This window comes from Merops nubicus, unplaced genomic scaffold, assembly GCF_000691845.1.
Source record: "Merops nubicus isolate BGI_N331 unplaced genomic scaffold, ASM69184v1 scaffold1477, whole genome shotgun sequence".
In the NCBI taxonomy this organism is placed as follows: domain Eukaryota; kingdom Metazoa; phylum Chordata; class Aves; order Coraciiformes; family Meropidae; genus Merops; species Merops nubicus.
In genome coordinates this window covers 19,155-45,446 of record NW_008622108.1, presented here as the reverse complement: position 1 = coordinate 45,446, position 26,292 = coordinate 19,155, and the positions used below count along the sequence as shown (strand labels likewise).

Here is a 26,292-nt window from a genome sequence, read left to right as displayed (position 1 = left end):
TGAAATTAAATCTTGAGTTTGCCCACCGCAGTCTTGTTTTCAGCTTCAGCTGTTGGCACTTCAGCCTGCAATTGAGGCCTTGCATCAAATGCCAAGCCAAACATTCAGGAACAAGAATGGTAATGACACCCTATTTTGTTCTAAGTCATATTAAAATATAGCAAGTAGTAAAAAAAAAAAAAAAGTAAAATCACTTATTTGAGATTAATAACCTAAAAGAAACTGATTTTCATAACCTCTCCCACTTGCACTTGTCTTCAAATAATAAACCTTCAGAAGAAAGCTGTGCTTGACACTTGAAATCAAGCACACTTGCAAAACAATAATACATATTGAAATTCTCATAAGAACTAGCTTACACTGATGAGCATAAGTTTTTCCTAGGAGAGTTCAAAAATAAATTCCCTGGGTTTGATGCATGATTCTGCAAGTGATTTAACACAAATAGATCAATAAATGAAAGTCACCAAGCTGCAACATGTTTTTCAAGAAAGGTCCTTTCTATTCACAGTGATTAAATATATGAATATCAAAACTCTGTTACTGAAATGTTTCATACGAGCATCTGTTTAAATTCTTTCTCATTCTCACCTTCTTTTCCTAAATACACCACATTCAAGGTGAGTGGGTGCTGCTCTAGCTATTAATTTTTCCCTCTCTTCTTAAACTCTAGCAGAAGCCTTCTGTAAGCCTTGGAGAAGAGACCACCACCAGCCTCACTATAACCTTTTAGGTAGTTGCAGAGAGCAGTAAGGTCACCTCTCAATCTCCTCCAGACTAAGCAACCCCAGTTCCCTCAGCTGATCCTCATGAGGCGTTTTCCAGCCCTCTCACCAGCCTTGCTGCCCTTCTCCTGACCCCCTCCAGCACCTCCATGTCCTTCTTATCCTGTGGTGCCCAAAACTGGACACAGTGCTCAAGGTGCAGTCTCACCAGTGCCGAGTGATCATTACACTATAAGAGCTCATATTCTTGGGGTACTCATATTCCTGTAAACAGGAATGAATCAAGAGTACCAGATGAAATGTAAGATATATCCTCCATCCCAGGTAAGGAAATAGGACCTCTTGACCAAGAAAGGAATGGTCAGCCCTGCCTAGCCTTCCCCATAGTTTCTGTAAGGCCACATGACACATAGATACTATTGCTTATATGGGAAAAATTGCAGCCTGGATCTATATGGCATGTATGGAGCATCTTATTATAACCACTGCTCTGATATATTTCTCCCAGATGGGAATCTGGGCTGCAAATTCATCTGACTGAAAGAGGAGACTGTAACTCTGACTCAAAGCAGTAATTAAAGATAGTCTACCTGCCAGTGGAGAAATGGAAAATGTGAAGAATATGAACTTACAGATGTACCAAGGAGTCAGAGGAAAGGGTGTGGCAGGACTTCTAACAGGACTCATTCCAGTGCTAACGCACAGCGGTCAACTTAATGATTATGAGATTATGATACAACCTAGAACTCTACCCAATATACTGAGTGAATTCCAAGCTTTTTTTATTTTTTCTTCAGTTCCAAAAGCAATCATTAAAACCAGTTTTGCAATCTGAATGACCAAGTGTGACCAAGTATTCATGGCCTAGCCTACATCACTGTGTACAAACTCACCACTTTTATTTGCAGAATTCCTGGATATTGGTCAGAAAGCACTGGCTAAGGAGATGCTCTGTCCTTGTTATGACTTTCCTGAAGTAAATAATAGGAAAGAAGGAATAGTGCTGGGGCCTTAATACTGTTCTAAGCTATAGCTGAACATGGTTGGTAGAAAACAGTGTTTAGCCAGACAAGCACATCAGTACTCAACATGAACCACATCAGTGCTCTTCCTGGAACCAAAAAGTCATCTATGCATTTTAAAAACATACAAGTTATACGTGTACAGTCTAGTTACTGAGGTTACTATAGTAGTTTAAGGCAACAGTTACTTTCTGTTCAAAGACATGAGTATCTTAGAAGCATTTCAATGCACTTCATTTCACATTCACTTACCTTTCTGAAAGGCAGGTAAAGGTTTTCTTCCCTTACTTCCACTCATCATCATCCCAATCCATTGTATAAATATACACTTTATTAGAAATAGTGAATAATTTTGCAAGTTTACTGAGGAGTAAAAATAGGAATAAAGTAAAAGAATTAATTTATAATCTAAATGTGGCAAGCACCCCAAGAGTATGAGCTCTTATAGTGTAATTATCATGGATTTAAAGCTCTATTAATATTCGAGTTTCCAAAGGAGACTTTGTGGAGTTGCAGTGGTTACTGCCAACAGATCTATCACTAAAGTAGATACCATCATGCATGTATAGAAGCACAGAGAGGGAAAGTAAAGGTGCTGCCAGTGCAAGAATGTCAAGGAATTCTCAGCAAAATAAAGCTGAGAGATGTTACCTATATAAAAATACCTAAAATCTAAATATCCAAAATATATCTAATAAAGATACCTAAATATCTAATATTGTGACCAGCAGGAGCAGGGAGGTGATGGTGCCCCTGGACTCGGCACTGGTGAGACCACACCTTGAGTGCTGTGTCCAGTTCTGGGCACCACAGGATAAGAAGGACATGGAGGTGCTGGAGGGGGTCAGGAGAAGGGCAGTGAGGCTGGTGAGAGGGCTGGAAAAAACCTCATGAGGATCAGCTGAGGGAACTGGGGTTGCTTAGTCTGGAGGAGATTGAGAGGTGACCTTACTGCTCCCTACAACTATCTAAAAGGTTATAGTGAGGCTGGTGGTGGTCTCTTCTTCCAGATTACTGATGATAGGATGAGAGGAAATGGCCTCAAGTTGCACCAGGAGAGGTTTTGATTGGATAACAGGAAAAATTTCTTCACTGAGTGTTCAAAAAACAAGTAGATGTAGCACTTGAGGCTATGGTCTAGTGGCCAGGGAAATGTTGGGAGGAAGGTTGGACTTGATGATCCCAGAGGTCCTTTCCAACCATAGTGATTCTATGATTCTATTCTATCATTCTGTGATTCTAAAACATCTAAAATGTAGCCAATTTAACAATTTCAGGAAAGACAAAATATAGATTTGCAATAGCTAAACTCAATATCCATTCTAGGTTGGACAGAGAGGCAAAACACTATAAAAATTGCTTTAGTTGCAATGTGCCACAATGATGACAATAAGCCTGAAGACTGATGTATGGGTAAGATGAAAATGGTTCTAGCCTTGTGACATTTCCTCCATGGCAGAAACACCAATTAAATATATAAACTTTTCTACAGATAATGTCACTTTCAAAAGTAAAAAAAAATTAACAATCATTTACAGAAATAGCAAGAAAAAAAACCCCATAGACATTTATCTGTCTGATAAGAGAGGCCAGTAAGCCATTGTTATTTTCTATTACAGTGATGTTTGGAAGTGTTCTCTGGTAATACATTGTTTTCAAAACAATTTTTCAAATTAAAAAATCTAGACAGATAGATAGATAGATAGGCTTTGTAGAAAAACAAATAATAATTAGTTCTAGAAGTGCATTCATGAAATATCATATCTGCATGACTACATGTAATTATGAAATTTAGCACATGGAACTTCAAAAAAGCTGACATGGAATTTCATACCAAAACCAACCCCAAATACTAGTATATTAGATAGAAGACTACTCAAAAAGCCAAAACAAAGGTCTAGTTGTTTCCTCAGACAAAGTAAACATACAAAAAAAAAAATTTAGTACACAAATTTAGTACATCAATTTAGTACATTATTAAAAATAATCCCACTACACAAGAATGGCCACGGAGGAAATTATCAGTGTTAATCTGATCTACTCGTAGGCATTTCTGGCTGTCTTGGGTATAGCTTGATCACTGTTTTTCTTCCCTTAAAAAGGATTGTGACTACAATTCATCTGTGTGCAGAATGAAATGCACAATTCCCTTTCCCAGTGTTAAATATTTGTTTCTTTCCAGTGAGATTGCCCACTGAAACTTGGAAAATGTATGACTTGCACTATAAGGTACAGCTCCAGATGAGCTGAGCCTCCATAAATATGTGTTATTAGGGTAAACGCTAGTATTCTCCAAATACATCAAGTCTTTTTAAGAAAACTACCAAAATATTTCCAGTTTTTCTAGTTATATGGCACATAGCTGGCTGTCCTAGCACATATCCAGACCCCACAGAGGTAACGTCCCATGCAACCCTCTGGCTGGGCAAAACTGCAGAGAAAGAACCTGGTCAGAGAAGCAGAAAATGGGCCTGGATTTCTAGTTGCCAAAAGGGACTGTATTATTGCCAAGCTAAAGGAATTTTAGCTTTTTCTTCATTTCACACTAAGACAGACATGGCTTATAGCATCTTGTCAGTGATTCTTAAATATAAATAAAATATCGTTGTTGAAATAGGTCCTTAAGTTTCCACAACATCACAAAAAAAGAATCTATTAAATACTAATCCACCTCAAAATCCCACTTGGATATTCACAATTCTAAAGCGTGCACTTAAATTTTGGTAACTATTAGTCAGAGGATGCAACATTTAGTTATTGCTTTCTTCTAAAGGTTACGAGGCCCAGCTGCACAGATCACATGGGAGTACACAGTGGTACAGCAAATTTCATTCCAAGGGTCATGTTTTTGCTCCTAGCTTCTGTACCTTCAACGGGGACGGGAATGCATTTGTGACAAGTGTCTATGTCTCTCAGGGAAACATGGGCTGCATTAAAACAAGTCCATCATTCCAGTGACTCCCTTTAAATTCAACGAGAGCTGTGCACAGTGTAGCAGACAAGATGTGTCTGCAGAATGTATTGAGTTGTGTTGTCATAAAAGAAGCATGAAAATATCTGCCTGAAGGAAGATGAATATCAGTATAAAAAGGAAAAAAACTAAAATTTGTTTTGCTGGCTGGCTAGGTGGGGAGTAGTTCAGGAACTACCAATATACGAAATGTTTACTCTAAGCATTTCTCTCATGAAGTGTTATCTTGCCATTTAGAAAATCTATTAAATAACCTATAAACTTATAAATAACCTATTCAGCACAATATGTATTTGCTAGAAAACTCTCATGGCTTCATTTCTCCTACATAAGCCAACTACAAGAATTCATTTTTTTCTCTGCACAGCTAATGGACACAAAAATTTAGAAGTACATAAATAATAGGCACAGTATTAGAGCTCTGCATTTCTGTCTGCTATAAACATGGAAACTTCAACATGCTAAATAAATATTTTTTGAAGCACTCAAAAGCGATGAATAGGCAGTAAATTACTGAACTATCAGATCTATAAACAACTTTCAATCTGTAGCACTGACAATAAAAATACTGGAATTGGACAACAGAGTACTTTTGTAGGCTTGCATTCCACAAAAATTCTTAACATTTGTGTGATTTTAAGAGTTAACAATGCCTGGTTGTAAACGAAAGACAAACAACAGTTGCACATCATGTAGAAGCTGCCTAAACACCATCCAAGTTTGAAAAAAACACATGAAACAAAGCAAAGAATTTCCTGACCTTTCTAGCAACAAATAATTGGAAACACATCTGAGTTTGAAGCACAGTAGTGACCAATTAAATGCTTTGATCATTAGATTTTTTATAATATGACTGGAAATATTTCACGTTTTACTGTTATTGACTTCAGCCTTATTCAGTTTCTGGACAGTTTACAAAGACATTGTCAACATGAAAAATCACATTTCTGTCCGAAAGTTTCGTATCTACTTGTAAGTAACCCCTAAAATGACTAAAAATTAAATGCATTTGTAAAAAAAACAACTCAAAACGCTCTGCCATTTCTCTCAGTTGGCTTAATTTTCACTCACTGGACAAAGTGAAGGAACAACAGGAGACTGAAAGGCAAATTGTCTTACTTTCCTCAGTTCAGCGTGAGTCCAATGAGTGGCTTACTGCTCTGTGATATATGAGTTAAATTCCTCCTTCCCCAGCTCTACATCTCCACTGATAAGGAATGTATTTTAGAAGTTAGACCTTATTCTGAGATAACCACTGGCAGAGAGTCAAGCATACACAAAATGGGTAGGAAGCAAGCATGATGATATTCTTGACCTTCCTCATGCAGCAGAGGCAGGCAGATTTGGGAGGCATTAAAGCTCAGTCTGCACTCTTCGAGTGGCATTTCAGGCTGTAGAAATATCCCCTCTGACAAACAGAGGGACACTTGCTTCAGTCAGTGTTACGTAGCAGCTTGAAATTGGGAACATTGAAACAATCCTGTGCTAGGAGCTTGGAAGAGCAGATTCAAGTGGCTACTTTCCAGGGGGAAGATATCCTTTGGGAGCATAAATATTTCATGAGTCATCTCTTATTGTCATAATAAAAGAATTTTACTGATTTTACTATATTTTTCCTTATTCTTTCTAAGGAAAGCTCAATGCAGCACTGTGTATTTTCCTCCAAATAACACTGCCTTCTGTGCACCTTTTGCATCTCAGGAAGGAATTGTGTTTTTTCCATGGTGGCACTAAGTCTGTAATGAAAGTGATTTTGAAAATGGCTCTTGGGAGGTACTTTTTACCCTAAAAAAAATCCTCATTCTATTCCACCAAGAAAAATTGGTGTAACACATATCAGCTACATAGCTTGTGGGATCCACGCTATGGGTAGCATGAACAGTGGACCAAAGAGGGATTAACTGTAGCAATCTCCACTTGCTTCTGCAGCTGCTGACCCAACCAAGAAGACAGAGGTGAGGCTGACAACTTGGAATAATACTAAGTGCATTTATTCATCTAATCTTGCTACAGCTCTGTATCATCCACTGAAAATACAGAGTATACAGAAAGTAAAATGATTTAATTCACAGGAACATTAATGGTAATCCCCCCAAACACTGGCTCATAGAGTTGGTCAGAGATGTTATCTTCTCTTTCCAAGTAAATCTCATCTACATCACCTAACAAGATGCATGGTTCACAAAAAATGTATTCCAGGAAAATAAAGTATCTAAATCAAGCTGTCAAACTGATAAGCTTTTGACACTGTAATTTGTTTTCCTGCCTAATAATGTTTACAGACATGCTTTAAAGTAACATTTGACTCTCCTGGCCTGGATGATGTGCTGAAGGCGTGCATATCCAAGTAGTTTTTACTTTTAAGTTCCAGGTTTTATTTTCATAATTTCATTTTTAAAGACACTTCATGTGAAGTACTTTTTACTCTCTATTAACTTTGTTTTCACAACAAGAACATTAGAAAAGGCTGTATGCAACATGTCAGTACATGTCAAACCAATGTTTTTCAAGTGCAGCATCTATCTCTACCAGAGGCAAACAGCAAGCCCCTAGAAAAACTAGTGATGCAGTTACTACCTAAGTTGGTACCTTAGCCAGAGCAAAATATGGTTGCATTTAACAAATCTTGATGGATTTCCTTCCAACAAATTTGCCTAATGTTAAAAAAAAAGAAAAAGAAAAAAGAAAAACCAGTAATTTAGGCTTTGTGGCAAGGAGTTCCACAATACAGGAAGAAGTCTAGTGAAATCTAACTGTATTTACTAGACCACTTTATAATCTTTAATGCCATATTTTAAGTAATGCTAATTGCAGGATTTCATGAATTAACTGTGTGATGCAGTGTTTGAATGCACGTTTGCTTGCATGCAATGAGAATGAGCTGTGTGGTCAGATGACACTTTTGTACTGACCAAGTTAGAAGATGGAAGATTTGAGGCTTCTTGTAATATCAGATCATAGAAATCTCTTGGAACAAACATAATACACCTCCTACCTTAAGAGACAAACACTTCTAAATGTCTGTATTTTTCCTTGTTTTTTATAAAGAATACTTTTGCAATATACATCTAAACAGAAAACATCAATGCAAATGAAGGAAAATTCAAACATGTCCACAAAGAAAATAATAAAAAAAAAATAGTGTAACTTTTAATTCAGTGTTTCAACCACAAAAGATCAGTTCAAATGCAAAGTAGGGGGTAAACCCAAGACATGCTCTTATGTGCTTCTTCTGTATGAAATATGCAGAAAACAAAACCATACAATGATACTTTTTTTTTTTTAACAAGAAATCCTAATGAAATTGAAACTAATGGAAAATATTCACTTGCATCTTTGCAAGTGCCAAACATCTGTTTCAGATATATCTCCTCCTAAGTATTTAAACAATATCTGTCAATTAAGATCAGAAAAAGTTACAAAAGTTCTGGGAGTACCACAAATTTTGCAAAAGTTATGAGTTATCAACACAATGGTAATTTTGGTACTGAATCTTTAAATGCATAAATTAGCAATAATTGCTTTATTAACACTTTATAAAAAATCTGAGACATATACAGTATTTCCATACTTTACGAAACACTAATGGTAGCAATAAATTTTCAAAAGAAACACAAATCATTCTAGTTTGAGCAATTTATTTGTTTGTGTTTATTCTTCTCTGCAGCAGCACATTGATTCAAATGATCCTACATGTACCAAAAAAATGTTAATAAGAATTTGAACATATTAAATATTAAAAAAAAACTAAATCAAGCTCCCTTTGTGGCCTAGAAAAAGATGAAATAGAACTAAATATCCAAAACAAAGACAGGCTGCAAATTTGTAAATGATACTAAGTTCCTTAAAATATGGTTGGTATCCTGAAGGCAGGGGAAAGATTAAAAATCATTCAAATTAACTTGATGTTCAGATGTAATTTAATGAAATTTCTGCTTGCAAATTCCCTGAAAATCAGCTTTATCCGTTAAGTTGGGGACTAAAAGTGTTGAGATTCTAAATTACGAGGACTAAACACTTGTTGAGGACTAAAATGCATTGACAGACAGGATCTGTTATTGTTTTTTGATATTGGCTTTGGTTACATTAAATATTTAATACTGTCCCCATAGTGTTCAGTGTTTATTAAACTATTTTTTTATGGTTCTGGCAAAACATTGGTATTTTAAAGATTTATCATTTGCATTTTAAATCTTAATCATAAACAGCTAAATATCAGTGAAAGGTTAAAACACATAGTTGTAAAAAGAAAAAAGATGTGACCTAGAGAGAGGACTACCTGGTTCCTACTGAAAGATTCCTTTTAATCATATAAGTTAGGATCAGCTCCTCTTGGCTTAATAAAAAAATAAAAGATTTTCTTACACCTTAAACAGGAAAAGTTGGTAGAAAGGATGTTAATAAAGAAAGCTTAAAACCTACAGGAGATAAAAATTTCTTCACCAAGATACTATTACAGATCACACTGGATCTACACTATTCCAAACTACTGTGAAGTCACCCTTTCAGAAGCCAGTTCTATTATTTATTTTACATTACTGGAAACAATTATTTTAAACTACAAAACGTACAGTACTGTATGCACGAAAAAATCAACTCTAGGAATGGAAAAAAAAAATTAAACACAAGGAGAAAACAGTACATAAATGTCTTGCACAACATCTAGTACGAGTAAGTAACCATAAAGAGAGAAAAAAAATCAAGTCATTATTAAATTATTTAAAAGCTCAAATGACTCCACAGTAAAAACCCCAAAACAGATAATCAAAAGAGTGAGTTTTCCTGTAAAATAACTGGGAAGATTCAATTAAAATTCTATGTTTCAGTGTAAAGCTGAGTGCCTTTTGAGGCACCTGTATTCCCACTAAAACCAAATGGGACTTTTACTGTTTCCTTAAAGGGGCAGTGGATAATACTCCTTCTGCTAAAAGGGTCATAAAACTCTCAACTGATGAGTACAGAAAGAATTTCCACACAATTTCATATGCAAAAATAAAGAACACTTACACTAAGGCCATATTACTGATGAGATGAAAATTTAGAAGTGCAAAACATTCTCAACTTTGTGACCACGTTTTAATCACTCTGTACACATGCAGAAAAAAAACACAAAAATATTTCTAGATTATTGTTTTGTCCTATTATTTCTTAATCCTTGTACAGATATATACAACAGAGAAAAATACCAACTATTGAGTAAGGAATAACTGCACTGCTAGGACTCAATGACCCTCTACTGAAGAAAGCAGTAAAGAAGCAGAAGTGAGAGTGATTGACTTTGTGACCAGAGGACTAGGCTAGAAAAGAAGTTTTACCAAAACCCACCCCCATACTGCCAAGGATCGTCCTCACCCCTACAGTTTATCCAGCTGAAAGGCAAATTCATGAACTGACTGGTTCCTAATACAGCTCATGCCCTAAAATGGAAAAGGTTTACTCTTAAATTCTTCAAAATGACACTTCCATGACCACTTGGGAAAGGAATTATATATAAAGGCAAAAGATTGGTTTGGTAACCCAAAAAGCTCCATTCCAGTCTAGTAACTTTCCTCTTCCAGAAAATCTTGTTAAAAATAAAAGTGCTTTCTAGAAGACAATGTGCAAAATCAGAGAATCTGACACAGAATGAACAGAACCCCAACAACCATCACTGCCATGTTTTTGAAACAAATCTTGGCCTTGTGAAATACCATATTCTAGTCAATAATTACTAAACTGGTGGGGCATTTTTTGTGATGTATGGCTAGCATATACATTCTTGCTTCAGTTTTCAGTGATGAAAGACTAATCAGAGACTGTGACAGAAACAATTCAAATTCTCTGTTGAATCCTGAGATGCAGTAGGTTAGACATGTACTTCATACCTGTTAGGCTAAAGAAGGTTTGAATTTGACCTTAAAAATCAAACTTTATGTTTTCTGCTGTTCCTCTACTCCCCTACAAGATTTCAAGTTTACTAATCTTCATCAGGAATGTGTAATTAAAAAAAAAAACAAAACTTAGACTTATACTGGCAATGATTTTACCACAGATTTTTTTACTGGATGCATTTGGCAATTTGCAATTTTGAGAAATGGCTGAATTGGCCTTTTTTTTTTTTTTCTTCCCCCCCCAAAAAAAAAAAAAAAAGCACAATACCATCAGAAAAATTAAAAAAAATAAAAATTAAACCATGAGTTTTCTCCCTACCAACTGTACAATAGACCTTCAGCTCATAATAAATTTACAGATACCAGTATAGGCAACCAATGAGCTAATGAAGTATAAATATTAATAACATACTGAATATCTATTTTTTTCTTTATTTTATATGCAGTTATTCTATATAAAGCCTTCACAGAAATTAGTCATGTACAGGCAGTTGGACTAGATGATCATTGTAGGTGTCTTTCAACTGAAATGTCCTATTTTATTCTATAATTCAAATGGAAATATTTACTTTCCTGCATGTTTTACTGATGGACCCATGCACTACTGTACCTTCTAGAAACACAAAATATTGTCTGGCTACCTAGCTCAGTGTTTAAAAAAACCTAATCCTCACTTATTAGTAGATGGCATCAAAGATAGCAATTATTTAATTTGAAAACACTTAATAGACCAAAATTCACTGCACTCAATCTTTCCAGACTTTTTGAATTATTTAGAAATTGTTTTTATTACATTGCTTTTCTTGCTTTCTGTTTGCAAATTAGTTACAAAAAAAGTCTCAGCCAGTCATATAAAATGTGAATATCTTTCAGGATTTGTCTTCAAAGATCAGCAGGCACTAAACCCAACTGTGTAGACAGAAAAATGTGTAGTTCCACATTGTGAATACAAAGAAAATGCTAAAACTTGGCCTTTAGGAATTCTTTCATTACTTCAAAATAAGATTATGAAATGAAATATTGATTTGATTTTATTCAGATACTACTTTCCTACTATATTACAATTTATTTTCAGGCTTATTTCCTGTCCAGAAAATAACAGTTATTCATGTAAATCAGCTGGCTTAGCTTCTCTAAGACCAATGGGTTCTGAAAATTCACCTTTACTGCCTTATAACAATTCCAATATTCTACTCCATAGCTTCACGGATGAGTGCATCTGGTGCAGAGTGCACCTTGTTTTCTTCATATCTTGGATCAGTGAAGGGAGGCAGAGTGTAAGCAAGCAATTAGGGCAAAGGTGTTGTCCAAAAGAAGCTAACATAATTCTCATGTTCTTCCACCCACATCTTTGGAATACTTTTCACATAACTCCAATTGTCAATCTGGTGTTAACATTGCACAGAGGAGCAAACAACAGATGTGGAAGTTCCTTGAAACTGCTTAAAAATCTTGCATTTTGGGACAAAGATGTATTTTTATTCACTTAATTCAGGTCTTAATTAAGACCATAAGGCAGTGCCAGAGGTTATAGGATCATGAACATCAGGCAACAAACAACAACATTGACAAACGAGTTAGTGAATCTTGAGCTTACATCATAAATGGATAGACTTTGGATACTCATGGATAAGTGCTTCCCTACTCATTACTCAAGTCATCTAACCAAACAGAAAGATTTTGCTCCCCTTTACATCCATGTCTCATAGATGAATGCACACAAGATTAAATTATTTTGATAAGATTTTTACCAAAGGCAGGACATTTCGTTCCCTCAACTCCAAGGAGTTCTCATTGAAAGATTACTGATCAGAAAAGGGTTGAAAAGTGCTGTGTAAGGACAAAGGAACATCAATTACTTGTTTCTTGCTAAGTAACTTGCTACTAATTCAAATAATCCCATGCATATGTCCCACATATTAAGTGACTGTTAAACTTTCCATAGATCATTGATATGCTGGATTCGTGGTTGGTAAGTCTCTGAACACTTAAATTGCATAGTGTCTTGGCTTTCAAAGTAACCACTGTATTTTCACTAGCATAGCTAGAATATAATCAAGATCTGTTTCAGAACTGCAACAGGACATTTCTACAGCTTACTTTCCATGTATATGTTGACACAAATGATTTCTACAAATAATTATCAAATCAATCTATTTTAAAAAAAAGACTCATTCACAATCAATTATTTCTAACTCAGAGTAAATATTGACTTTTATATATAGTACAGTGTAATGCTGGACTACATTTATAATACACTGCAAAACTTGTGGGATTGCCTTTTATAAAGTGTTCTATAAATTCTTCTAAAAATCCAAGCACAAATACAACTGTAAATTCTCACTAATAGCTTTAAATATGTCTGGCAAAGACAAAACTGGCCAAATACTCAATTTTCTCAAACTGATATCACAACTATTACACTTTTACTTAAAGAAAGCTCTAGTGTAATAAATGACTATGAAAGTTGCAAGCTACTTTGAAAACTGGTATATACTATATTCACCAGGAGGGATGAAATGTGCTTTGTACTATTACAAAATAAGCTGGCTAAGAAGCTGTTTATGACTCTTTTCCTGAAGTACTTAACCACTAGCAACCAAGTACAAGTGCTGTTGTGCCCATGCCCCGTGGTTTGAAGGATTCTACAAACGTATTTTCAAAACAATGTTGAAACATATGTGGTGTACATTACCTTTGCAGGTTTGTGACTGGGACTTCCTCTGTCACTCAAAGAAAAAAACAAAATCACTGAATCTGAGCCAGGAAAATGAGGTATTTTCCCTGATCTCTTCCTAGGAATTCCTTTCATAATCTCCTACTTTTTAGTATAGTCCATAAAGTCTATTTATTACTCAAACAGGCACATGGACTTTGACCAAGGTCCATTTACTCTTCCCCCTTATGTAATTATATAAAAGCTATTGTGCCAAATGATTTGGAGTTAAAAATATCTTTCACTCTCAACCTAAATACAGGCAGATTTTATAAATTTTACATCAGAATAAGCTAGCTGTCCTCACATTTTTTTTTTTTTAAATGGAGATACATATCAATTGATCAATATGGGAAAAATGTAGACTAAAATACTCAAGATGTCTATGAAATGAATGGAAACTATCGTTCTACTAGATAATCCAAAAAGGATTTTGTTTCTTTGAAGAAGGTATTTTCATTGTTTCACTGATTTATGCAAATTGAACAGGTAAAGGAAATGGAAGAAAATGTCCATTCCTGATGAAAATGGAAATCTAAGAGATTAAGGACAGATGAGTTACTATAGAAGTGCCTGCAGGAAATCACTGTCAATTCAAAACGGTGTGATCTAGCTGTCAGTAGTGAGGAGTCTCCAGTAAATGGTCTTATTGACATCTTATGATACAAGATATTTTAATAGTAGACCCATTTTCACTTTCCCAACAGCTTATCCTTTCTAAATGATCAATTTCTGATATAAATAAGCTCAAACATCTTTATGGATTGTGTTTTGCCCTGGACATCTGTTTCCATGTCTTTGCCAACAAGACCCACACTGCTAAATGGAAATTTCTCCACTGACAACATAATGGAAGAAAGCTCATCCAATATTAAATTTAATTAGTAGTAGAGTCAAACTTCTGAAGTTAAATTCTGCTTCCCATAAAACTACCCATCCCATGAAAGGAGGGAATAGAAGCCAACCAAATAATTTCTACACCCTTGTTAGTGATTCTGTTTATTGAGAATACTGAAATCACTGAATTTGCTCCTGGGCTGCTACTGTCCTATAAAGGAGTTTTTTAAATTATTTTTTTGCATTTATTTTTATAAAGAGCCTCAAAGAGCAGAAGAATATTAATTTTTTTCTCTTACCAAAAATGAATCAAACTGTGTTTTAAGTTAAATTTTGCTGTTAATACACAGGAATCATACTGCAAGTATATAGCATTAACAGAATATCTGACACTGAGTTTCAAGACGTTACATTTTGTAACAAGAACAGTGCATTGGCTATAAACTATGCTTAACAGAATACCAGTAGATTTTTCAGGCTGTCACATAGTATGGGCTGAGAGGAAAATTTATATTATTCTTGTGTGAATGCAAACTGCACAATGAAGTTCATCTGATATGTAAATGCTTTCAGCCAAGTGATCTCAGGTCAGTTTGAATTTGACAGACTGCATTTATGCCCCATCTTTAAGTTACTGTATTAGAAAATATTGTAAATCTTAGCCAGTGTATTCATTTCTGCTTTTCAGCTTACGATGAACTTAAAATTCTATAAATATATAGGAACAAATATATCACAGTAACAAATTCTTTGAAAAAATGAGTGACAAATGTGAAGCCATAACTCCCGATTCTGTTTTCTTATGCATTTTAAGAGGTTTCAGGATTAATAAACTTCACGAATTTCTCACTGCATGAAGTGAAACCCATTAGCCACTGGTAACTCACCCTCTTCTGTTCTTTAATATATTCCATCAGTTCCTCTCTTGTCTTTGCCACTGCTTCTTCAATTGCCTTTTCACTTCGTTTTTGCTCCTCCATTAATGCTTCCTTGACCATTTCCTTTTTGAAAGGAAAAAATGCAAGTGTAAGTATTACAAGTATTTCACAAATGTAATACAAATTGAATCATGACTTTACTTTTTCCATTATGAGTTATCCTAAATGTACACAATATCTTTACAAAAACTTATAAATTCAGTACTTTAATCACTAAAGGGCCTAAAGAAGGGAGAAATAATCAGTTTAAACTTGTGTTAATAGATACATAATGTTCCCTGAGAGCAGAAGAAAAGGAAACAATGCAGGTATTACATTCTAACAGAAGCAAGGATGTACTAGTTGCTGTTGAATAGAATAGAACAGAACTATTTAAGTCTGAAGGGACATATGCCAATCATCTATTCCAACTGCCTGACCAGCTCAGGGCTCAACAAAGGTTGAAGCATGTTATACAGTTCATTGTCCAAATGTTTCTTAAGCACTGACAGGCTTGGGGCATCAACCACCTCTCTAGGAAGCCTCTTCCAGTGTTTGACCACCCTGTTGGGAAAGAAATGTTTCCTAACATGCAGTTTAAAACTCCCCTGGTGCAGCTTTGAACCATTATGACGGATGCTATAACTGGATAATGAGGAGATCAGCATCTCCCTCTCAAATTCCTGTCCTCAGGAAACTGTAGGGAGCATTGAGGTCACCCGTCAGCCTCCTCCTCTCCATACTGCATGGCTGGCCATAACTTATGAAAGGGCTGTTCTATCATCACACTGAGCAGAGTCCTAATGACAATAAATTTGTTTCCACATCCTGACAATTGCCAGGGTCATTCTGTACACAGCAGTCATAAGCAACAATGGATATCCACTCTGCCCCCCAAAACAGCATTAGCCTACATTAAATCTGATTCAGTACTAGAAAGGCATCATAGCTGAGAAAGCCAGGGAAGTGGTTCACTTCTTAAGTCACCTCTGTCACCTCTGGTACATCTTATCTGTGGAAGTTACCAGCTCAGGAAACAACTTCTTGAACCAGTCCCTGTCCTAAAACTTAAGTCCTTGCATCCCAAAGCAATTCATGAAAGAAATTACTAACATTATTTAGCCAAATGGTTTGCTTCCAAAATTCAGCAAAATGAAGTGATGGACATAAAATTCCTGAAAAGGAGCCATGTGAAAAATTCAGCATTTTCAGAAAACTACAAAACGTTCAACAGAAATAATGACACCATGTTAGAGGATTTGAAGGGGAGACCATGAGGGAGACTGAGAGTGTCTCAGTAATGAGGCAGTGGCCTTTGCAGTTCCTATGCTTCTGTGCTAGATGTTAAAGTTTGGGTGTGTTGGTGTTTTGTTGATTTTTTTTCCCCCAAGAAGCTCTACAGTCCTTCAAAAGTAAATGCATGAGAATTGGAGACAAAACCTGATAATTGTTGTAATACTCACAGAAATTAGAGACATTGTAAATAATGTTGTTACATTAGTTTTTGTTAGGGGCCAAACTTCATCTCCCCTGTTGCAGCACCACAGAGACAGCTGAAAAGAGAATCCAGTGCATAACAAAATGAATATGTAAGCAAAACAGCCATCGAGGCCATGTTGCAGTTGCCCTGAGGGAGGGTTTGGAGGGAGCACATGGGAAAGAAGAATTTCAATCTCCTTTTAAATGCATATTATTTTACAAAACTCAAAGCAACGCAGCTATGGGAAAAAAACTAGAAATTAAAAAACAAAATAAATGGAACAAAATATCATCCAAAATGGAACACAACAGGCCTTCTACTGGATTTATTCACAGACTTTTTTGGTTTACATCAAACCTTTTTGAAACTGCTCAGCCAGGGTTAACCTACCACAAACTGAAAAGGAAAAATACGTGGATGACCTTTCTTAGTACTGTTCTCTGATTAGACATGACACCATCAGGTGCTGAAAAGATTTGTCTATAGGTTTGCTTGGCTGCAAAATAATACAGACATTTTATGAGACATATTTAAAACTTAGATTTGTGGGACTGGGGAAGGAAGGTCTATTTTTTGTATTGTTTTGTTTTGTTTTGGTTTGGTTTTTTTAATCTTCATTGGATTTATTTATTAGAATCTTTCTCCCAGATCTCTACTGGCCAAAGACATCTCTCTTGCTATATGCTACACTATCAGATATGATTCATCATCCATTATTAACTAAATATTAAATCAGAATAATGCCTACTTAAGCAACACGGTTTGTACACAGAAAGTAACACTAAACCCCATTTTTCACTACTTCAGTAAGAAAAAAGATAAGGTTCAATGATAGCTTAATTATTATTTATTCAATTATTAACAGGCTTTCAGGCTCTTGCCAAAATGACTGAGTCTACCTTGTACATACACTGGCAGGCTCAGAAGAAACCAATTACTCTGCTGCAGCACTTAAAATGCTCAGTGTGTAGTATTCAGTTAAAGCCCCATACTTATTTACATTGGAATAATCATAGAATCGTTTAGGTTGGAAAAGACTTTAAGATCATCAAGTACAACCATTAACCTAATTATAAACAAGCCCACTGCTAAACCATGTTCCTCTGCAACATACCTACATGACTTTTAAATACCTCCAGGGCTGGTGACTCAACCACTTCCCTGGGCAGCCTGTTCCAAGGCCTGACAACTCTTGCAGTGAAGAATTTTTTCCTAATATTATCCAAATGAAACCTCCCCTGGCACAACTTGATGCGAACTGGGAGAACAGACCAACCCCCACCTCACTACAACCTCCTTCCAGGGAGTTATAGAGTAATAAGGTCTCCACTCAACCTCCTCTTCTCCAGGCTAAACCACCCCAGTTCTCCTAACTAATAGGATGAGAGGAAACAGCCTCAAGTTGTGTCATGGGAGGTTGGCTACAGTAATGTAGCCATCAGATTGAACAATCTCATGTGATTGTAGACAAAGGTTTGTACTCTAATGAGCTGAATCACAATGTTTTTATTTACCAGACTCTTGGTAATACTTCAGAACACTTCTTTTTTTTAGCGATTAAACCTCACCAACCATGCACCAGGATGAATCATAAAGTTCTATTTCCTTGTGATTTAAATGTCTATTTCCCAACTGAGTTTAAACATTATTCTGCTTGCTAAATTCAGGAAAAATCAATACAAGAAAACACACAGCTTTCTTCTCAGGATTATGTCTTAAAAACCAGAAAGTACAACCACTAACACCAGCAATGAACTGGCTGATTTAGTTTGCACTCACCCTTAGTCACCATCTGTCTTTGCTCCATTTGTCAGTCATTAAATTATCAACTGATATGAAGATTAATTAAGTTCTGATATTACCTGTTACTACTGTTTAACAAAGTCTTAACTGCATGTCCATCCTGTCAGCTGATGTGCTTACTTTTCCTTCATCTCTTTCTTTTCTTTTTCCTGTTATGCTATATCTCCCTTTAGATTTTATCCTAACTTAGATTTGGGTTGCAAAGGTAAAAATTATCCTTATTTCATCCTTACTTAAAAAGGGTACAGCATTATTTGAGGTTCTTGTTGTTATTTGAATAGATTCAGGAGAATAGGAAAGCCCAGTTTCCCATAAGAAGCTGAGGAAGAACACTCCATAAATTTCAGCTGAGGTTAAACTCTCTTTTTTAAAATAAATCTGATCAGAGGCTGGAGCATTACATTAAAATCATAAAGTTAGCTTCTTTATAGGACTTTATATACAACCATTTAGAAGATTAGAATACCAAATAATAAAAAAAAAAAGAATAAATAAAGTTATTCAAGTATTCAATTCACAAATTATAGTCAACAATATATTAGCAATCACAACTATGGAATCACAACATGTATATCTGCAAGAAGACAGAAAGAAAAACAGTGTGCTATATATTTCAGTGAACTCCAGTCAGTATTCAGAAAAAAGAAGAAAGCCATATGATAGTTTGTAATTTTATAGGAAAATTCTTTTGTTTCCGCACAGGGATCGGGTGGCAGGACTAAATTTTATCTAGGAAAAGCAACCACAGACTGCAACGTTAGTGGTTTTTGAGAAAACAGTAACCCTCAAATTATAATGTCTGTGGTTATAAACTACTACAAACGACTTCGGAAGTCAGACATGGTTAAAGTCTACTGGACTTTTTTTATTTATTTTCCAGACTTTCCAACAATATTAAAAATAAACTGATCTAATGGCAGGGATCTTTTGCCACTCAAAAATGCTTTTCTGTGTCCCTATGGAACCACCACGTTCTCCATAAACACTGGGCATACTAACACTTTTGAATGAAGGTGGAAAAACAAGAAGAAAGTGAAATTGAAAATAATGGTTGCATATCCTCTTGAGAGAAATGTAAGCAAACACCCCCACTGAAAGTTGAACAAATAAAGGCAATAGAAAATGAAGATGTCCTTTGAAGGGCAAGTTTTTCTCTAGCACATTGTGTGATATTATAATGTCAATAGCCAATTTGGGTAGGAAACATGACAGTGAGGAAAAAACCTCCAAAACTTCTTGTATGAATCCACAAGACACTGAAAATGAATAGCAATGTTGTGATAGTCCAAGCCTGTTTCTGAAAAAAATATCTATTTTTCTTCCAAAGATCAACACTCTCCCACCCAATCAAAATCCTACAAAGTCTAACAAAGCTATTCCTGGAATTGCAAAACCAAATATGGCATTTTGCTGGGTACTTGAGAAACACAAGATAAACAAAGTATTTTAAACTCTGCCTCCCCCATAAGATTCTGGAACCTGTATAAGATGAAACAACAAATGGATAAAGAAAGACTGATCAGCTGATACTATTTTGTATTCCCATAACTGGTAATGCACTCAATGCAGATGAGAAGAGTTTTGAGGATTTATTTAAGGAAACTAAATTAATATTAAAATTTGTGTCATATGGAAATCTTCCCAAGTACAAAAGCATCACAAAAGAAGGGAAAGCTATGCCAATATTATGCACATTTTATAGGTAAAAGTTGATCTCCTAGTAACAAATGCTACAAATAGAGTGAATAATGATGAGAAAGAGGCAAAAGCAAACTCTGAAGCAGAGACAAAAAGCAGTTTACAGCCTATTTAACAAAGAAAGAATGATGGACAGCCCAAAGTAAAGGGCCAGAGAGTGATCATTATAGACCTTTCTGAAAGGGCAAACTATAATTGTTAGGAAAAAAAAGATGCATTAAAAAAATACAGAAGTACAATCTTGGATGAAGATTGTATCCATGTTTTTAGATACGTCACAGATCATCTCCTACAGATCTGTTGCCTAAATGACCAGCAACATGAAACAATTTTATTTACAATTAGATCTGAACCAAAACCATGCTACAATCCAGAGTAGCAAGCAATGTGCTTGGTGTTGAAAGTGAGAGAAAGTATTTGGAGAGTGGGAAAGAAGAAAGGAATGACTAAGACACCGATTGAACTTGAAGTGATAGTTCCTTGATGGTCCAGGATAGCTCCTGATCCTACTAAAGCAGCATAATATCATGTAGTACTGCAGAAAACTACTGCCAAACAGTGGCAAAATACCACAAAAAAGTGGTATCTTGCCTCTCCAGAACACAGGAGTTCCCCAAGTAGTCTACCTCCTGCCTTGCCAAAATCACCAGATTGCCTGTTGCATTACACAGAATCAAGATGCAAGTTCTGCAGCTTACAGGGGGCACAAATCATTGGCAAACAGCTTTGTTTTACCAACAGTATGATGACTGCATAACAAAGTTGTAGGAAATATAATATCGTGTAGCACATCACTTAAAGTGGTAGAAGAAGAAATAGATTTTTGTCCCATCATCATTGGAACAGCAGTTGCATGTTTACACATAAGCAGTTCAGGAGAAAGTCTATGTATGAAAGAGATGAACAGACAGGGTAGAAAGAGGTTACAGGAGATCAAAAGAGACAAGTTGTGCAAGAACAACTTTGGAAAACTCCTGTGTACAACAAAGGAAGAAAATCCAGCCAGGTGTAGATTCACAATATGAAATTCATTCACAGATTTCAAAATCAGGAAAGGGGCATGCACTTGCACTCAGTGTTCTCTGTTTTTTTTAAGGAAAGAAACTGTGGTGCCAATAAACAAAATCCCATAGTTTTGACACCTAAAAAAAGATATGTCAGGGACTCTATCTACAAAAGTAGTCTTACTAGGCAATAAAAGATATGACAAATGTATAATATTCATATATTTTCTTTTTTCCTCATATTATCCTTCAGATTATTCACTATACACCTGATTTGATGCACAAGAAAAAAAAAAGAAGTGCTTTTCACAGCTTACAGGGCTAAAAAAAAGGCCATTCTACAGCTAATAAATCTGACTGAAAGGTAGAGTGGGAAATAATATTCATACAAACTTTTTTATTTTTTTTTTAGTTTTTCCAACCTTCTTAAATACAGGGCAATGAGGAAAAATATTTAGACAAATCATAGTTTTCAACAAAATTTACCAGTTAAGTACAGCAATAGTAGAAAAGAAACAAAAGCCTTTAAGTGTACAGCCAAAGCCTTTGTGTTTTCTACTTCGTACCTTTTGTTCACTTCCTGGGTGGGGAAATCCATGAGACAGTCAATGCAAAATTGGTTCAGGCTTGCCAAAACTATCAACTGAAACAGTCCCTGAAGCACATGATCATGTATATTAAAAATATGTTAATAATGTATCACAGAATGCTTTGGTTGGAAGGGATCCTAGAGATCATCTCATCCAACCTCCCTGCCATGGGCAGGGATGTCTCTCAGCTAGACCAGGTTGCTCAAGGTCTCATCCAACCTGGCCTTGGACACCTCCAGGGAGGGGCATCCACAACCTGTTGTAGTGTAGTTGGTAAGTAGTTATTAATTTTTCAGAATTAAGCACCATGTGTTCTAGACATTTTGCTTTTACCTTCTAAGCAATGGCATATACATGTATTAATAAATTCTTGCAAAACATTAATCATATTTTAAAGCCCATACAGTACAGAAGAATCTTTTTTCAGCTCTTCAGATATTTGCCAGTAAAATCATGTTAATACATCCCAAGATCATAAATTACAAATTTATTGTTCTGCAAAGAAGACCACCACATGAACCCTCAGGAGTGAGAGCACATTCAGTTGCCTTGAATGCTTAGAGTTTTACTTAGCAAAGCCTACTGGGAAGCTCACTTTTTTTTTGCCACAAGCCTCTTACTTATCTTTTCTTGCAAAAAATATTTTTTCTTTCTATACCTGAGTATATCTCAGTTGTGTCTTTGAAAGCCTCAGTTTTCCTGAAATACTTTCCCATTGGTAAAATCATTTTGCCTTGTGCTTTTTCTCATGGCCAAGAAGAAAGAGAGTTTATGTTAGTTCTTTTAATAAATTAAAGGCTTTTTTTTTTTCCTAATTATTTGCAGCCATCTGAACACTTGAGTCCCTAATGTATCTGCTGTGTGGATTATGGCAATGATGAACACAGGCTCTTTTTCCCTTAAGAATTAGGGTAAACTACAGTAAATTATACACAGTCTTTTAAATCTAAGCCTTCAGGAAATGACAATAGTGATTCTTTGCTTCAGGTGCTTTAGGCAAGTTATTAATTTCGAGCTATGACATGGACCTAAATTTCCAGGGCTGACCCTGAAGCTGCCAGCTTTCATTATTTGTTTCAATGAATTTTCTTTAAAACAATAATTGCAGCGCATAAATTCTCTTTAGCTTCTTTTGCCACTTCTCATGCCCCACCCCTAATTTAATCTCATTTATGTAATCAAGTATTTCACATTTTAAAATTATAACTCCCATGCAGAGAGCTCTATGTATGACAGTATTTCAGCTACAGTAGTTACTGCTATAGCTACTCTGCACTGCTCCCTAAATATTAATACAATATATCACCCTTCCATTTTGTCCAAAATCGTATGGTTCTCATCATGCTATATCCTCAAAGAATTTTAGGATTTTAGCTTTTCAAACAGTAAAAATAAGTGGAAAGAAGAAGACAATAGAGAGCACTGTTCATTGGTTTTTTCACTGAAGTTTATAGTTGTACCCCAGGAGCGTCACTGTAATTTTTAATTTTGGGGAAAAAACTTCTGCTTCAGCTGAGTTATTTCTTAATTTCTCTTTACCTAAAGGGCAACCAGTTCTTTATTCTAATAATTGTTCTAGAAAAAAATATTCTAGTGGAAGAATTTCACCAACCATTCCTCTTTACACTGACAACTACCAGACATATTATATTAAACCCTGCTCACAGAGAAGTTGTCACTGTAAAAAATGCCACACAACATACCAGAAATAGAAAAGAAAATACTGGAGACACACCAGGCTACATCTAGCCTGCTGAATATATGAGTTCCTCACCTATAATGACTTTTCAGTGTGTTGTAAAAGGACCATGAGGTTACTGTGCAAGGAATAACATCTTTAATCAAAAGACTACTCATTTCTTTCAAGAAGGAGAGATTATTCTCCCTGATTTAAAATGCAAAACCATCCTCCTCAAAGCTAAGAATCTGCTTTGGAATATAAAAGATGTCTTTTATAAAAGCACTATGCACCTGGATAACACATACATAAAACCTGAAGGTGCTGCCAATCTCCACCAAAAGGAAAGTCTTTTGGACTTCTAATACCTTACAGCCTCTTGAGGTAGAGCTTGAGAAAAACTTTTACCATTTACTTGGTGATGCAATATATCTCATTTATCCCTTCAGAGTTATAAGGCTTCAAAGAATAATATCTTTGATTTAATTAAAAATCCCATGTCTCTAAGACCCCAAGCTACTGCAACAGTCAGAGCTTTCATGAAAACAAATACAATATTCCTTTTACCTTAATAATTTAATTTCTTTAAAAAAATAGCAAAAGGGGCTATGTCAAGCTTGCTCTCCCAAGCCAAAATATTAACTCAGTATGACTTAGTTCCTACTTTCACTGTGAGTTTACCTTTCTCTGTTGTTTCATATTTGATGATAAAATATTTTATATTAATCACAAGTTATCTTTTAAACTGTGCCTAAATCCTCAGGTTTTTCTCTAACAATGTGAAACTAATCCTTTCACTCTTATATGGAAGAAGCATCTCTTCACCTGCAGACTCAAGATCTATCTGACCGAGGACAAACAATTTTTAGGACAAAGTTTTGTCAAGCATGATACCCAACAGGTAGAAGCAATCTGCATAAAGTGTCTAGATTTGCATCCACTATGGCTCTCAACAAGGCAGTCTAAAAAAATACAGGTAAACGTTCAACTTTTCTTCTTCTAAACAAATCATTTAGAAAATGAAAGGAAATCTCATCATCTAGTTCAGCAGAACTGTGACCTTCAAAGCTTTATTCTTATGCTAAAATTGCCTGACCAAAGGACTGTAAACTAGCTTACATACCTCAAGGCTTTTTTCCACTTGCCCTCTCATATATAACAAGGTTCTACAGGGTTCTTCTAGTGCATAAGTTTAAAAACTGCTGAAACAAAATATCATCTTTTATTTTATTAACAGAATTAATGGATAGTACATTCCCCCTCTAAAACAAAGAATCAAAACTTCTAAACACATTTTCTGGTCTAGAAGGCAAAGGAGAACCCAACAAATTCATTCCATTATGACACAGAAATTAACTTTCCTGCCTTTTCACCCTTTGAATGTTTCGCAGATACACAATGATGCTGAAGTTTTTGATATAAGTCTTTCTCATCTAGTCTACAAACCCTTGCCCCATGCATATGCCAGTGTCTTTTTCCATGATGGCTCATCCAGTTTTACTTTTCAGTGGTTTACATGGATGTGCATCTTGTCTGTTCCTAATTTACGGCCATTTGGCAGAAATCATTTTTCTTAAGGCCAGAGTTGTCAATTCTTGGTTATAATTCTCAGTGCCTGCTGACACTGTACCTTAGCTTCTGCTGCCAGATCACAGTTCTTTTGAGGCCCTCTTTGGCTGTTAGATTTGGGGTCCCAATTTCTTCTGTTTTGTTCTTATTCAACTCTGATGTGGACCAAAATATATTTAAATCACACAGATTAAAAACTGTGTCTGTATCTCAAAGAAAAGTATAAAATTTTGAATGTCTTAAAATTTTTCCATTCCTAGTGTTACCTATGGGTGCCATGACTAGAAGCCATTCTGCCTCACCTATTTGCAGAAGCCTTTCTGCTCTTTGAATTTTGCAACTTACAGGATTACTGAAGGAAAAAAATCCTTCTCTTTAATAATATGCTTCATTACTTTGTTTTAGTTCAAATCAGTATAGCAAATGTCTTCAAATCAACTTACAGTAGAACAAGATTAAATTTTAACCTAGGTTTCTATGACAATTGCTAGTGTAATAAAAGAATAAAGAAGAAAAAGACAGAGAGGTAAATGTTAATATATATTTTCTTTCTCTCACACATATTATTTTCTCTGATGATAAACTGAAGAAGTAGGAGAAGAGAGACTTTACTAAAAACAAGTCAGATTTTCTTTCCTAGTATTATGTTTTGAAGTCATGTGTTAGTCAGAAAGAAACTTCTCTTTCTTGAAATAAAAGTACTGCTTTTAAAGCTCTTTTTAGATGTCTGCTACCAACAGATTATTTTGCATGTTCACTTACATTCAGTTACACTCAGTTGCTTCATTGCTTGGTACTAAACACAATAATACCATCACGTAACAATTTTGAAGCATAAAGAATTATACAGCACTGCACGAAGAACTAAACGAGGCAGGTGTTACACATCCAAAATTTTGCATTTCATTGTCTAAAATGTTAAACTATATGTTTTACTTTTGGCCATTACAGAGTTGGCTTGGCAGATTATATTGTCTAAAGAAGAATGACAAGAAAGTCAATGGCGCAGTTGTAGCTCTTGAAAGAGAAACCTCATATTAAAAAAAAAATACACAACTAAGAAACAACTTTGAATGGAAGGCTGTGTCCAGAAAAATTAATGTCCACACACAAACTGCCTCAAGTCCCAAGTGCTTTTCATTGCCAAACCAGTCATGCCTGACAACATATATAATCTATCAGTTGGCACATCAGCTCTGCAGGACTTCTTTTGTTGTCAGTCAGAGAATTTTAGTAGTTATATTTTATAATAGCAATGGCCTAAAGGAGACAGGCAAGTTACTGGCAGAGGTAATGAGTCAAAATTTCTGCAAGAAACAGATTTCTATATGAAAGTCCATCTCTCCCAAAGAATTTGCACTTATTAATCAGAGAATAAAGAGTGTCATTTCAAAGGTGAGAGAATTTTGAAA

General features: G+C 35.4%; 1 protein-coding gene across 1 annotated transcript in view; it reads right to left on the bottom strand.

Moving 5' to 3' along the window:
- CCDC91 (coiled-coil domain containing 91) overlaps positions 1 to 26,292 on the bottom strand; it is a gene marked incomplete at its 5' end in the record, with an annotated part of 56,827 nt that overhangs the window by 13,946 nt on the left and 16,589 nt on the right. The window contains one exon of the mRNA XM_008944652.1: positions 15,029 to 15,142. Within this exon, the coding sequence (XP_008942900.1) occupies positions 15,029 to 15,142 (114 nt within the window). The remainder of the gene's footprint in view (positions 1 to 15,028; positions 15,143 to 26,292) is intronic.